This window comes from Xenopus laevis, chromosome 9_10S (genome assembly GCF_017654675.1).
Source record: "Xenopus laevis strain J_2021 chromosome 9_10S, Xenopus_laevis_v10.1, whole genome shotgun sequence".
NCBI lineage: Eukaryota > Metazoa > Chordata > Amphibia > Anura > Pipidae > Xenopus > Xenopus laevis.
The window spans coordinates 113392794-113405807 of record NC_054388.1 but is presented as its reverse complement, the minus strand read 5'-3'; the positions used below and the strand labels follow the sequence as shown (position 1 = coordinate 113405807).

At 39.9% G+C, this 13014-nt stretch overlaps 2 protein-coding genes across 4 annotated transcripts in view; both read right to left on the bottom strand.

The window, feature by feature from the left end:
* LOC121398819 overlaps positions 1-13014 on the bottom strand; it is a 104470-nt gene that overhangs the window by 82715 nt on the left and 8741 nt on the right. The window lies entirely within an intron of this gene.
* Positions 6629-9037, bottom strand: LOC121398820. Of its 2 annotated transcripts, none has more exons than XM_041578157.1 (3): positions 7902-8829; positions 7536-7599; positions 6629-6874 (listed from the first exon to the last, which is right to left on the bottom strand). In XM_041578157.1, the coding sequence occupies exons 1-3, from the start codon at positions 8628-8630 to the stop codon at positions 6840-6842; spliced, it is 828 nt and encodes a 275-aa protein (XP_041434091.1). In that variant the 5' UTR covers positions 8631-8829; the 3' UTR covers positions 6629-6839. The 2 variants fall into 2 exon arrangements, with proteins under 2 accessions (XP_041434091.1, XP_041434092.1); XM_041578158.1 differs by lacking the exon at positions 7902-8829 and adding an exon at positions 8868-9037 and having other exon boundaries at positions 6644-6874.

The following is a 13014-nucleotide window of genomic DNA, read 5'->3' as shown; positions in this document are numbered from 1 at the left end:
GAGTATGACACACACACAGGGAGCATAGGGCAGGCAGAGTATGGCACACACAGGGAGCATATGGCAGGCAGAGTATGACACACACACAGGGAGCATAGGGCAGGCAGAGTATGGCACGCACAGGGTGCATAGGGCAGGCAGAGTATGGCACACACAGGGAGCATAGGGCAGGCAGAGTATGGCACACACTGGCAAAGCAGGGCAATAGACATGGAAACCTAACAGGACCATGAGTACGCTTCTAGGATGCAATGCCCAGGTGTGGGCCAGGTCCCATACAGTGAAATAATCCGGAAAGCCTGATTCCCTGTCCAGCTGCAGTCCCTTAACTGTAGGCAGACTCAGAGCCTAGGGGAGAACTACTCCCTAATACAATCCTTGTAGGAGCACAAAACTGCTCATGTTATTTAAATTTATCTGACTCTGCTAGAAAGTCCTATTAAAGATCTAACCTGTCTCTGGCTAAGCCTAATTCATGGTGTCCCTGCTCCCTGACTTATCACTAGAGGTACTGGTCCCTCTAGGGCAGAATAACTTTCTGGGCCTTGGTGTCTCCAGGCTCCTGGAACAGATCCAGCTGGGTCAGTAACTAGAAGCCAAAGAGGAAGATCTGTGGCCATAGGCCAGTAGGCCAATGATTTCATGTTCATTTCATGATGGTTCCTCTTTAAAGGGGACATATTGTGTAAAAACAATAATTTATCAGTGTATTCAATTATTTTAGATATAGAAGGAATGTGCTTTAAAAAGTAGTATTTCCAATTACATTATTGAAAATTTCTGCAAAATCCCTACTCGTCCCACCTATCTGTTCCTTCTGTGCAGGGGAGCTGGCTGTAGTCAGCACACTGCACTGTAGGACAGGAACCAATCAGCAGCTAGCAGGACCTGATAGGGAACTAAAGCCTGTCTTTGCTTGTCTGACTGCAGGGCTGTGATTGGCTGCCCCAGGTTTGATTCCTCCTAGACAGAAGTCAAGGCAGGGGTAGTGAAGACTACAGGACAGTTTCTATACCATTTAACCACAAGAACAAGTTAGAGCTCGGTCCCCATACTCTTCCGGACTCTATCGTAACACTTGCTTAGACAGTGTTTACTCCTACACTCATTTCCTGAGCTGCTAGCCACAAACCTTAACCCTTGCAGACACACACACATACAATAATTCCACTTGAATAAAAAAGAGATAGTTTTAGTTTAAGGCACACATGAAATGCACGTTTAAGCACTGATAAACAAATAGCTTTGTCACTATTCAATATTCACCAAAATGCAGCATAAAAGTAAAATCAGAGGAATAACAAAGGTTTGCAAAACACCTACATGTGCTTAATTATCCATTAATATTAGTGATGGGTGAATTTGTCCCATTTCGCTTCTCCGCGAATTTTGCGAATTTGCAAAACTGACGAAAAATTCACTTAATTGTGATTTTGACGCCAGCGACAATTCGCCTGCATCAAAATGGGCGCCGGTGAATTTGCCCTTGGCGAAAAAATTCGCCCTTTACTAATTAATATGCAAGTATGGGCCCTTGGACAAAAATTTGACTGCTTCAAACTGCTCAGTGCAGTTTTACTTCAAAATATATGACATGATCTCCTATATGTTTGAAATTGTGCTTTAAATAGAGCTAGGGCCAGGGATGTTTTAACAAAACTACCAGCAATGCCGCCCACTTAACTGTTTCACTGCCAGACCCTTACATTCTCAACCCAAGCTGCCCATTTTCCACCCACATGATAGAGCACCATCCATCCCATGATGTCACTAATCCATCCATACCCCACTCCTGTGATGTCAATGATCAGCACATAAGAGTCACATAAAGGGTGACAATCTCAGCTTTAAATAAGGTTTTCACCTGTACAGGTATGTACCTAAAAAGGGTTTGCATGCCAGGGTACCTCTTTGCTGGAGTTGAAGGAGAGCAGAAAATAAATTTGTTCTAGAATAGTCCCCCTATTGCTTTAATATTGGGAGTATAACTATATTAATTTAGGTAATTGCCAAGACAAAAGACGTATGAGATCTATAAATGGAGTCTCAAAAGTGGGCATGGTTTATTTTAAAATGTCATTCAAAATTGGGTATTGTCTAACATTTTGGCAACAAGCTCCACATTACTTTAAAGGAGAAGGAAAGGTAAAATATAAATAAAGCTATATGGATTGCCCCATATGTGAAGAGCTACTTACAATAATGCTGCCTCTATACAAGTTCTTGTTCAGCTGTAGGCAAAGATCGACTTTAAAAATATTGAAAAGTGCATAAAATATAAGACATCCCTCCGTTGATAGAAAACTGCACAAGAGGGCTTGTACATGCGCAGTACAAATCATCTAAGCCCTGCGCATGAGCAAATGATACTTTCCCCTCAGACCAGCGATGACGTTTAGGTCATGTGGTAAAGACAGACGCGCCTCAGTTCTCTTCACAGGAGCGCACGTTTTCTAATCCAACGTGCAACAGACTCCTCTCCTATGATGTGACCTTAACCAAGATGGCGGCCGCAAAGTCCACAGTGGTGAATTTTTTCAATGTGCCGGTGCAATTAAACAAAACTAAATTTCCTACTTAAACTATGGCGTTTTAAGAGGAGGGAATGTTTGCAATAGCAGTAAAAATACCTTTCCTTCTCCTTTAAAAAAAAAGGTGAGCATTGCAGATATTTGTGGTTGAAGTGAAATAAAGTTGGCTACATGCGTCACATACCTGCCAACACTTCAACAACATTGATGATATTTTCCAGGAAAACCTTGAGGACCCCACAAGTCTCCTCATCAGGGATGGGCGAATTTGACCCGTTTCGCTTCGCCAAAAATTCGCCGCTGGCGAAATGTCGCAGACGCCCATTAAAGTCTATGGGCGTCAAAAAATTTTTGTCGCGCGGCGAAACTGTTTTGACGCGCGTCTTTTTTTTTTTGACGCACGCTGCCATATGAGTCTATGGGCGTAATTTTTCCGGCGAAACGAGGCGAAAAAATTCGCCCATCCCTACTCCTCATAGATGAGGCCAGAGAAGCAATCAATCATATATAGGGGATTGTAGCAGATCTAAAGAGAGCTCCAATAAGGGAACCCTTTATAAAGATAATATTAACTTTTGGCCCAAAGTGAAACCAGCACCTTATATTATTCAGTACTGCCTTCAATATTAGGATGGGTTTTTAGTTATGCTGTATGTCTCCTATAAAATCAAACCACCTCTTTAAATGGAAACAAAATTGTAGAGGAGACTAACAAAAGCATAAATGTCCTTGTGGATGGAAAAAACCCTAATTTTGTAGGCAATAATGTATTTTTGCAGTCACACAAGCAGTCTGTGTTTCAAATGAAGGGTGGGCGTGTCCTAACGGTCCCTGCCAGAAGCACAGTAGTAGGGGGACAGCCAATCACAGCCCTGCAGTCACACAAGCACAGACAGGCTTCAGTTCCCTATCAGGTCCTACTAGCTGCTGATTGGTTCCTGTCCTACAGTGCAGTGAGCTGAGTACTGCCGACTCCCCTGAACAGCCTGGAAAAGGAGGCAGCAGCAAGTGGAACAGATGGGAAGTGTACTTAAAAAAATATGAATATTTAAAATATTTATACTGATACATTATAGTATTCACACAAAATGTGTCCTTTAATGTACAAAGTTGAAGTTCAATGCACTCCCCTCACCCCCCCCAGGTTAAACTGCTGTCAACACCAAATGTGTAGCAGGTAATAGTTGCAGCACAATTCTCTGCTCCTGCAGATAATATAGACACTAATGTGTGTAACTCACATAATTGAGTCTCTTCCCCAGGTCCACATAAAGTGGAGAAGTTTCTATTGGCAGATCAATATATATATATATATATATATATATATATATATATATATATATATATATATATATATATATATATATATATATACAGTGGTGTGAAAAACTATTTGCCCCCTTCCTGATTTCTTATTCTTTTGCATGTTTGTCACACAAAATGTTTCTGATCATCAAACACATTTAACTATTAGTCAAATATAACACAAGTAAACACAAATGCAGTTTTTAAATGAGGGTTTTTATTATTTAGGGAGAAAAGAAATCCAAACCTGTGTGAAAAAGTAATTGCCCCCTGAACCTAATAACTGGTTGGGCCACCCTTAGCAGCAATAACTGCAATCAAGCGTTTGCGATAACTTGCAACGAGTCTTTACAGCGCTCTGGAGGAATTTTGGCCCACTCATCTTTGCAGAATTGTTGTAATTCAGCTTTATTTGAGGGTTTTCTAGCATGAACCCCCTTTTTAAGGTCATGCCACAACATCTCAATAGGATTCAGGTGAGGACTTTGACTAGGCCACTCCAAAGTCTTCATTTTGTTTTTCTTCAGCCATTCAGAGGTGGATTTGCTGGTGTGTTTTGGGTCATTGTCCTGCTGCAGCACCCAAGATCGCTTCAGCTTGAGTTGACAAACAGATGGCCGGACATTCTCCTTCAGGATTTTTTGGTAGACAGTAGAATTCATGGTTCCATCTATCACAGCAAGTCTTCCAGGTCCTGAAGCAGCAAAACAACCCAGACCATCACACTACCACCACCATATTTTACTGTTGGTATGATGTTCTTTTTCTGAAATGCTGTGTTACTTTTACGCCAGATGTAACGGGACGCGCACCTTCCAAAAAGTTCAACTTTTGTCTCGTCGGTCCACAAGGTATTTTCCCAAAAGTCTTGGCAATCATTGAGATGTTTTTTAGCAAAATTGAGATGAGCCTTAATGTTCTTTTTGCTTAAAAGTGGTTTGCGCCTTGGAAATGTGCCATGCAGGCCGTTTTTGCCCAGTCTCTTTCTTATGGTGGAGTCGTGAACACTGACCTTAATTGAGGCAAGTGAGGTCTGCAGTTCTTTAGATGTTGTCCTGGGGTCTTTTGTGGCCTCTCGGATGAGTTGTCTCTGCGCTCTTGGGGTAATTTTGGTCGGCCGGCCACTCCTGGGAAGGTTCACCACTGTTCCATGTTTTTGCCATTTGTGGATAATGGCTCTCACTGTGGTTCGCTGGAGTCCCAAAGCTTTAGAAATGGCTTTATAACCTTTGAAATTGAACTCAGGTGTGATAAACCACAGTTAAGTTATTTTTTAACAAGGGGGGCAATCACTTTTTCACACAGGCCCATGTAGATTTGGAGTTTTTTTTTCTCCCTTAAGAACGTAAACCTTCATTTAAAAACTGCATTTTGTGTTCAATTATGTTATCTTTGACTAATAGTTAACGGGTTTTGATGAGCAGAAACATTTAAGTGTGACAAACATGCAAAAGAATAAGAAATCAGGAAGGGGGCAAATAGTTTTTCACACCACTGTATATATATATATATATATATATATATATATATATATATATATATATATATATATATATATATATATATATATATATATATATATATATATATATATATATATATCTAGCTATCTCTATCTATCTATCTATCTATCTCTCTATCTATCTATATCTATCTATCTATATCTATCTATACACTGTGAAAACTAGACCTGTAGGGGTACCTGGGTCAGTGTCTTGGGGTCGCTTTCCACAGTCTTTTAGGGTAAACAAAACAGTCACAGTAGTCGCTCCTCTTAAAGGCAAGTGCCTACAGTTTATTATTATTATTATTATTAACATGTATTTATATAGCGCCAACATATTGCGTAGCACTGTAAAGTAAATGTGATTATACAACTACATCACATGAATTACATATATAGAAAGTTTATTCTGTTACACAGTCTTTAGTAACAAGCACACAAAGAACTCAAAACAAGGAAAAATAAACCCTTGCACCAGAGCGCTGGCTAAACACAGTTGGCAGCCTAAGTACAGTTAGTGGCTTTCCCAACACCAACTTAACAGAAAAAGAACCAAAATATATAACACAATCAGTGGTAACCAGTACCTCCCCTGTGCAGTGCAGCTCCTGCTCTCTCTCTCACTCTGTGGTGGGCCAAAGGTCAGTCAGGTACTTTAGCAGCAGTAATTACCTTGCAGCTTTGGTCTGTATTAATTAATCCATGTTCCAGGGTGTTGTATTATATAACACCCTGGGAGAAACATATCGCCCATCTATAACTAACCCAGCTGCTTTGTTACACATCCCCCCCCCAGCTCAGACCTAGAGGGGTGAGCAACCATGGACATTATATATAAAAGAATCAATAATTAGAATTTTTATAATTGGTACAGCACTCTAATTTATTAAACAGACTTCCACAACCACATGAATTAGGGTGGTGCAGGAGATAAAAAGTTTTAGAAGTAAATAGTATACAGAAGTATCTCGAAATCTGCACTCGGAATTGAGTCTATAAATAGTTATATTGCATTTTAGTTACTCTCACAACCGCTTAATCCAATAATATAATTACACATGTGTTAGTACAAAATTTCATTTTTTTAATTTACACGTATGCAAAAACCTACATATTTTTATAATTCAATAAAGTACGAAAGAATAAATTGTCACATAGGATTAATCAAAATTGATAACATTCATTATTTCATGCTGAATGGAATTGTAAAAAGCTGTTTTTCTTTACGTCCTACAGGCAGCACATCACAATTGGGTAATAGATTCCATTTCCCCTGATAGGACAGAATAATAAACAAGCTTAATTAACCCCTATAAGAGTCACCTCCTCCCCCCAGGCATCAGTGTTTTTTTTTTCTGTCCTTCCAGGATAGGACGTAGAAGATGGCCGGAAGGCTGAAGATCCAGGCTTGAGAGCTTGAAGGCCGTAGAAGTGACCACGCCAGCGTGGGTCACTTCGGGGAGGCAGGAAAAACTCCCTTAGGCAATGCAGAGTCCTCACTAGTAACCTGACTGCTGGGAGAGAGGGTGAGGACCTGCAGAGAGAAGAAGAATATGTCTGGATGTGGTTCAGCGCTACACGCCGGTATTACCGGGCGTATGCTGATGACGTCGCACTACCGTTCTGTGTAGGTGCGCGTCTAGGTGGACAAGGCAGTATAAACCAGGAACTTTATGGAAAGCAGGTAATCTTGCAGTGTTTATTGCCTTTGTCATTTGGGTCAGTTATTGGAGCGGAAGCTGCCAGGCTGCTAGAATTTGACTAGGCTGCTAAGGTACAATGGATAGTCTTAGCAGAATTACTATGGGTCATAGGATGTGAAGAACTATTGCCTAATAACTATTCCCACTCACTATGTAAATCATGTACTCAGAGGAATAACATGCATACAATAACTTGGCTTTTACATACAAACAGGAGTATGGGCCTCTCCTCACTGTGCACTCTGCAGTCTGCCGGATAGCATTCAGATTGTGCAGCCTTATCAACTATAGTGGATTGGATCCACATCATTATGGAAAGTTTGGTAACCTAGCCTCAGTAATACTAGCTGTTTTTATTTTATTTTTTTATTTTTTTTTTCTCAGCCTACATCAGCAAATGTGCTGTCCCTTTAAGGGAAAGGCTCCTAATGCAAAGGAGCCTGGTGCACTAATTGCCTCTGGCATGCAAATTGAGAAAATTGGTATACTTACCAGTGGAATTTTCTTTTCCATTAGTCCGTAAGGCAGCACACCAAGGGTTAAACTCCAGTTCCTCCTGATAGGACAGGTAGCATAAACAATTATTAGTCAGCCTTTAACAACCCCCTTAACCCCTCCTTCATCATGTTATTTTCCTAGCATACACAAGAATCCACACACTGGTTGCTGTACACACAATTTTATTTACAGGGAGGGATATTATTGTGCTGCCTTACGGACTAATGGAAAAGAAAATTCCACTGGTAAGTATACCAATTTTCTCATTCCATTGCGTCCTACAGGCAGCACACCAAGGGAATTTGCTAGCTTCCCTAACTGGGTGGGTTAAGTCTCCTTCGGAAGAGCTGCTTGCAGTACCTTGCTGCCAAAAGCTGTATCACGTGCTGACAAGATGTCTAGTCTGTAATGCTTCACAAACGTATGCAAACTGCTCCAAGTTGCTGCTTTGCAGATATCCTGAGGTGATGCACAAGCTCTCTCTGCCCAGGATGTCGCTATACCTCTCGTTGAATGTGCCTTTGTAACCTTTGGAGGTTCTCTATTTTCCAATACATAAACAGTTGTAATTGTTTCTTTGAGCCATCTCGCAATCGATGCCTTTGAAGCCTTATTTCCTTTGTTCTTCCCACTAAAGAAAATAAAGAGATGATCTGATTTTCTCAGCTGTTTTGTTCTTTCTAGATACATCATCAAACATCTCTTCAGGTCAAGACTGTGAAGTAACCTCTCAGCATCGTCTTTTGGCTCCGGAAAAAATATTGGTAGATTTATCACTTCATCTGTACACCACGATGTTGGTACTTTAGGTATAAAAAATGGTAAAGTCCTCAAACATACTTTGTCTGAGAAAAAAACTATATATGGATCCGAGGCTCCCAATGCCTGTATCTCTCCTATTCTCCTAGCTGATGTTATTGCTGTGAGAAAAACCGTTTTAAGAGTCAGCATCTTCAATGGAATTTCTTGTAGCGGTTCAAAGGGAGGTTTACATAATCTATTAAGGACAAAATCAAGATCCCATGGAGAAACAAATGATTTAACTCTCGGTCTCAGTCGTTTAGTGGCTGTTAGAAATCTTCTCACCATCGGTTCTAAGGATAACCTTGTGTTCAAATGAGCAGATAATGCTGACACCTGCACTCTCAAAGTGTTTGGCTGCAATCCTTTGTCAAACCCATCTTGCAAGAACTGTAAGATCTGAGCAATTCCCTTCTGAAGCGAAGAAAACCCTTTCTGGGAACACCACCTATCATACACCTTCCAGATTCTTTCATATGCAGAAGATGTTGACTTTTTCCTAGATTGAAGTAGAGTTATAAATACCTTAGGTTAATAGAACTCTGCAGAAATGCTGGTTCCAGCCGTTTTGCCCTTCTTCCTGTTTGCCTTCGTAAGGGCGGAAGTGACATCACGCCACTGCACTGCCTTGTCTGTGAGCTCCGTGTACTGCTGCCTTCAGTTCCCCCAACAGAGAAAACTTTGGCCAGCCACATCAATCGCCACCATTAGCGATCTATCTGCCTAGGAATGCTGCTATTCCCCCAGGGCCTGACCTACAGGTAGTCCCCAGTCGGCCTTCAAATCCCTCAGGACCTGGATCTTCATCCACTTCACTACCCCATCCACAGGTAGGACAGGAAAAAAACATGATGAAGGAGGGGTTAAGGGGGTTGTTAAAGGCTGACTAATAATTGTTTATGCTACCTGTCCTATCAGGAGGAACTGGAGTTTAACCCTTGGTGTGCTGCCTGTAGGACGCAATGGAATAGCTTTTTGGGATTGCAGGTATTTGAGCCTGACTTAACAAATTACCTGTTTGGCTATCTCAGTAAAGGCATTGGAACTGTTGTGGGTATGGTTAACCAAATCCCTGGGATATACACAGTATTGTCACTTTCTCAACACCGTGTTTCCCAACAATATGGCTACTAAACCGGTTACTTGTTATGGTTAGTAGGAAATGGTGGTTAATGACCACATGAGACTCCAATTTCACCATGAAGCAGTGAGTATTGCAGGATTTAATCCTCAGGTGGTGGTTCTTACCTGCAATTTTTCTTGTGCGTAAAAATGTTTGTTCATTCCTGAATTACAATGTCTACCATTCAGCAAATATGGTTATTATTATTACTATGTCTGCAGGCATAAGTACTATCATGATATAGCCATACAGTGTGTTACACTAATCACACCCTTGCTCCCCACCAGGATTCTGTACCACAATACCTGTATTAAGCAGTATCATAATACAACATATCATATGTAATGACCGCATTCAAACTAAGTGCATGGCTATCTTCATTTTGCTACCATACGGCAACATCTGCATTAACCTGTGATACCATGAAGCTGCCATGCAACAAATGGAGCTCCCTATACTATCATAGTGTAATGGCTGCATTCAAACAGGATTAGCAGAATAGCCCTGCAGTGTATGGATTAAGTGCACTTCTGCACAGGGTGTTCTACTAAATGTTCAACTACAGCTCCCTATTCTACTATAGTGTAATGGCTGCAATCAAACCGGATTAGCAGAATAGTCCATCAGCATTTGGATTACGTGCATTTCTGCAGATATTATTACTATATTACAATTTATGTAACTTTATGCTATTGTTAATCAAAGTTATCATTGTATAGCCATTCAGTGTGTTGTGCTTCCATAGTTCCCTATAATACCATATCGTCACGTCTGCATTTTACCAGTAAGAGCAGAATAGCCATTCAGTATATGGATATTAAGTGCACTTCTGTGTTTCATTATTACTTATTTACAATTTATGTAATGATATGATCAAAACTATCATTGTATAGCCTTTCAGAGTGTTGTACTAAATACTCGCCTACAGTTCTCTATATTACCATATTGGAATGTCTTCATTTAACCAGTACTAGCAGGATAGTCATTGAGAATATGGAGGCCAGTTGAAGTCCTGTAGTTCATACAACTATATAGGTCTGCAAACATCAGTATTATCATGATATAACCAGTTTTACTAACACACCCTTGCATTATACTAAGGGCACCCTTTACTTCACTTGTTGCCTTACTATGACATCTGCATGTAACCTGTCCATAAGGTCATACATTCAATTTACTTATGTGCACGACTGCAGTTCACTTTTACTATACTGCAAGTTCGGTTGCAACCCAAGTTATCGTATAACCATTCACGGCGCTGAATTATTTGTACTGTGCAATTCAATATATTAACATATTGCAATCTTTACAATTGACAGCATTTAAGCAGATGAATACAAAGGGCACTCCAGAAATACAATGTGTTTACCACATTGCAATTTCTGCAGACATTGCACTGTAAATGTTAAAAGTAAACATTTTCGGCAGTTCATTGCTATGACATTACAGCGGTGAAAATAGTTTCATGATGGATTGTCTGAATTTTTTTGGTTTATGCACCATATTAACATAGTGCTTCAGGTCTTTTTATTTCCTTCTACAACTACCGTACTTAGTATCTCTCTAGGTTAATCCAGCTACTATCACATGCCAATTTCTGAAGTATTTGTACTGTGTTTGTGGCTTTTTCCGTGTTTCTATCCTACGGTGTAATCTGTAGGTTATCTTGACTATGCTCAATAGCTAAGTATATCAACACTAACTGTACTACATTTATGGATGTGGGTTTTGGCAGGTTATCTGTTAATTCCAAAATATATGGATACTAGATAGATAATGCTGTGTCTTATTCTAATGATACAACTACCCAGTTGTAAGTGACTAGCTTTAAGTGACATATAGATCCAAACATACAGAATACAGAACTGTACTTTCACTAATGTTCTAGTTAAGGGGTTATTAATATAATGTAGTTATAATCCCTCAGCATGCGAGGTATGTGGGTGTAGATTGTACTAGTGGTACCTTGTCCATTATGCTGCATTAGTTTTTATACGGCACTGCAGTTTACCACCATTAAATCATGACCTTGTAGAGTACAAGGGCAGTGCATTCAGGAAACTTTTAATTTTATTGTCTATATTACAAAGATATAGGGGTTGCAAATATCCTATTACTCCTTTACAGTTATATTTTAATGGTATTGCATCTGCAGTTTACCATTTCAAATGAGTGTTTAGAAATCTGTTATAATGTGATATTCAAATGATTGCAAATTATCATTGCTGTTACCATTCCTAGGCTGTCCTGCATTCTATTATCTTTACCAGTATAAAACTGTTACTGGTTAGGGAGTATCATTTATACCACATGCATGCAAAATATGGCGAGTATGAGGAGTTTAAGATATTTCCAGGAAACTCACAGCTAAGGGTGCGGTATCCCCTTAAGCAGGTATTTTGCAGCATTTGCCATTTGTGTGTCCGTTCCTGTAGCGGAAGCTGCTAGACTGTGATTAGGCTGCTAAAGGTACTATGTGTAGCAGATTTACTGGGGTCACATTTACAAAGTTAATATGTGTACTTATGCTCACTTTTCATATATTTTAGGTGTCTGGAGAAAGATCTTCCAGGAAAAAGCGAAAATCCAGATATAATATATGTTCAGGATGTGATCAGCCATTGCCTGAAGATTATTCTCAGTCAAATTGTGAATCCTGTATTTCAAGTGGCCAGTAAATAACAAGGAACAGTTTGTTAGCTGGTTCAAGAAACTGTTGTCAAAATATGTTGATTAAGTCAGATCAAATATAAATACACGTCTGTCACCTGCTGACATTCTAGAGATTTGTAATCTAGTTTAGAATCTTGATTCAGTTGCTGATAGTGATTCTTCCTCATTAGTACAACACAAATCTAAGGAACGGTTTTATTTATTTTAGGTGGAAAACACACCCAAATTGATAAAAAGATTCTAATTGATGTTTCCTATAGATGCTAAGGAGGCGCCCTGGGAGGAGCCACTTCAGGTGGATGTTTTGATCGCAAGACTTTCTAAAAGAACAACAATTCCTGTGGAAGAGTCACCATTTAAAGATCCTTGGATAGGAAAGCTTATATGGCAGGGAGGAAACCTCCAGCAGATTTAAAAGCATATTCAAGGATAGTGTCCACTTCTTGGGCAGAAAGATCACAAGTGCATATTTGAGATATCTGCAGAGCAGTCCCTTGGAGTAATGTACATACTTTTGCAAAGTTCTACAAGCTTGACATAGCAGCCTCTCAAGAAGCAGCCTTTTAGCAGTACAGTTTGGGTATCGGCCTTGGCAGAGAAATAATGATCCCTCCCTGTGTTTAGCTTGCTAAATCCCAATTGTGATGTGCTGCCTGTAGGACATAAAGAAAATCAAAAATTTAGTCTTACCTGAAATTTTCCTTTTCTTTAGTCCGAAAGGCAGCACAATAATCCCTCCCGATAAATTTAAAGAAGTGGTGTGTTTTTATTTAAGAAGCTAGAAAATGAACACTGATGCCTGGGGGGAGGAGGTGACTCTTATAGGGGTTAATTAAGCTTGTTTATTATTCTGTCCTATCAGGAGAAATGGAATCT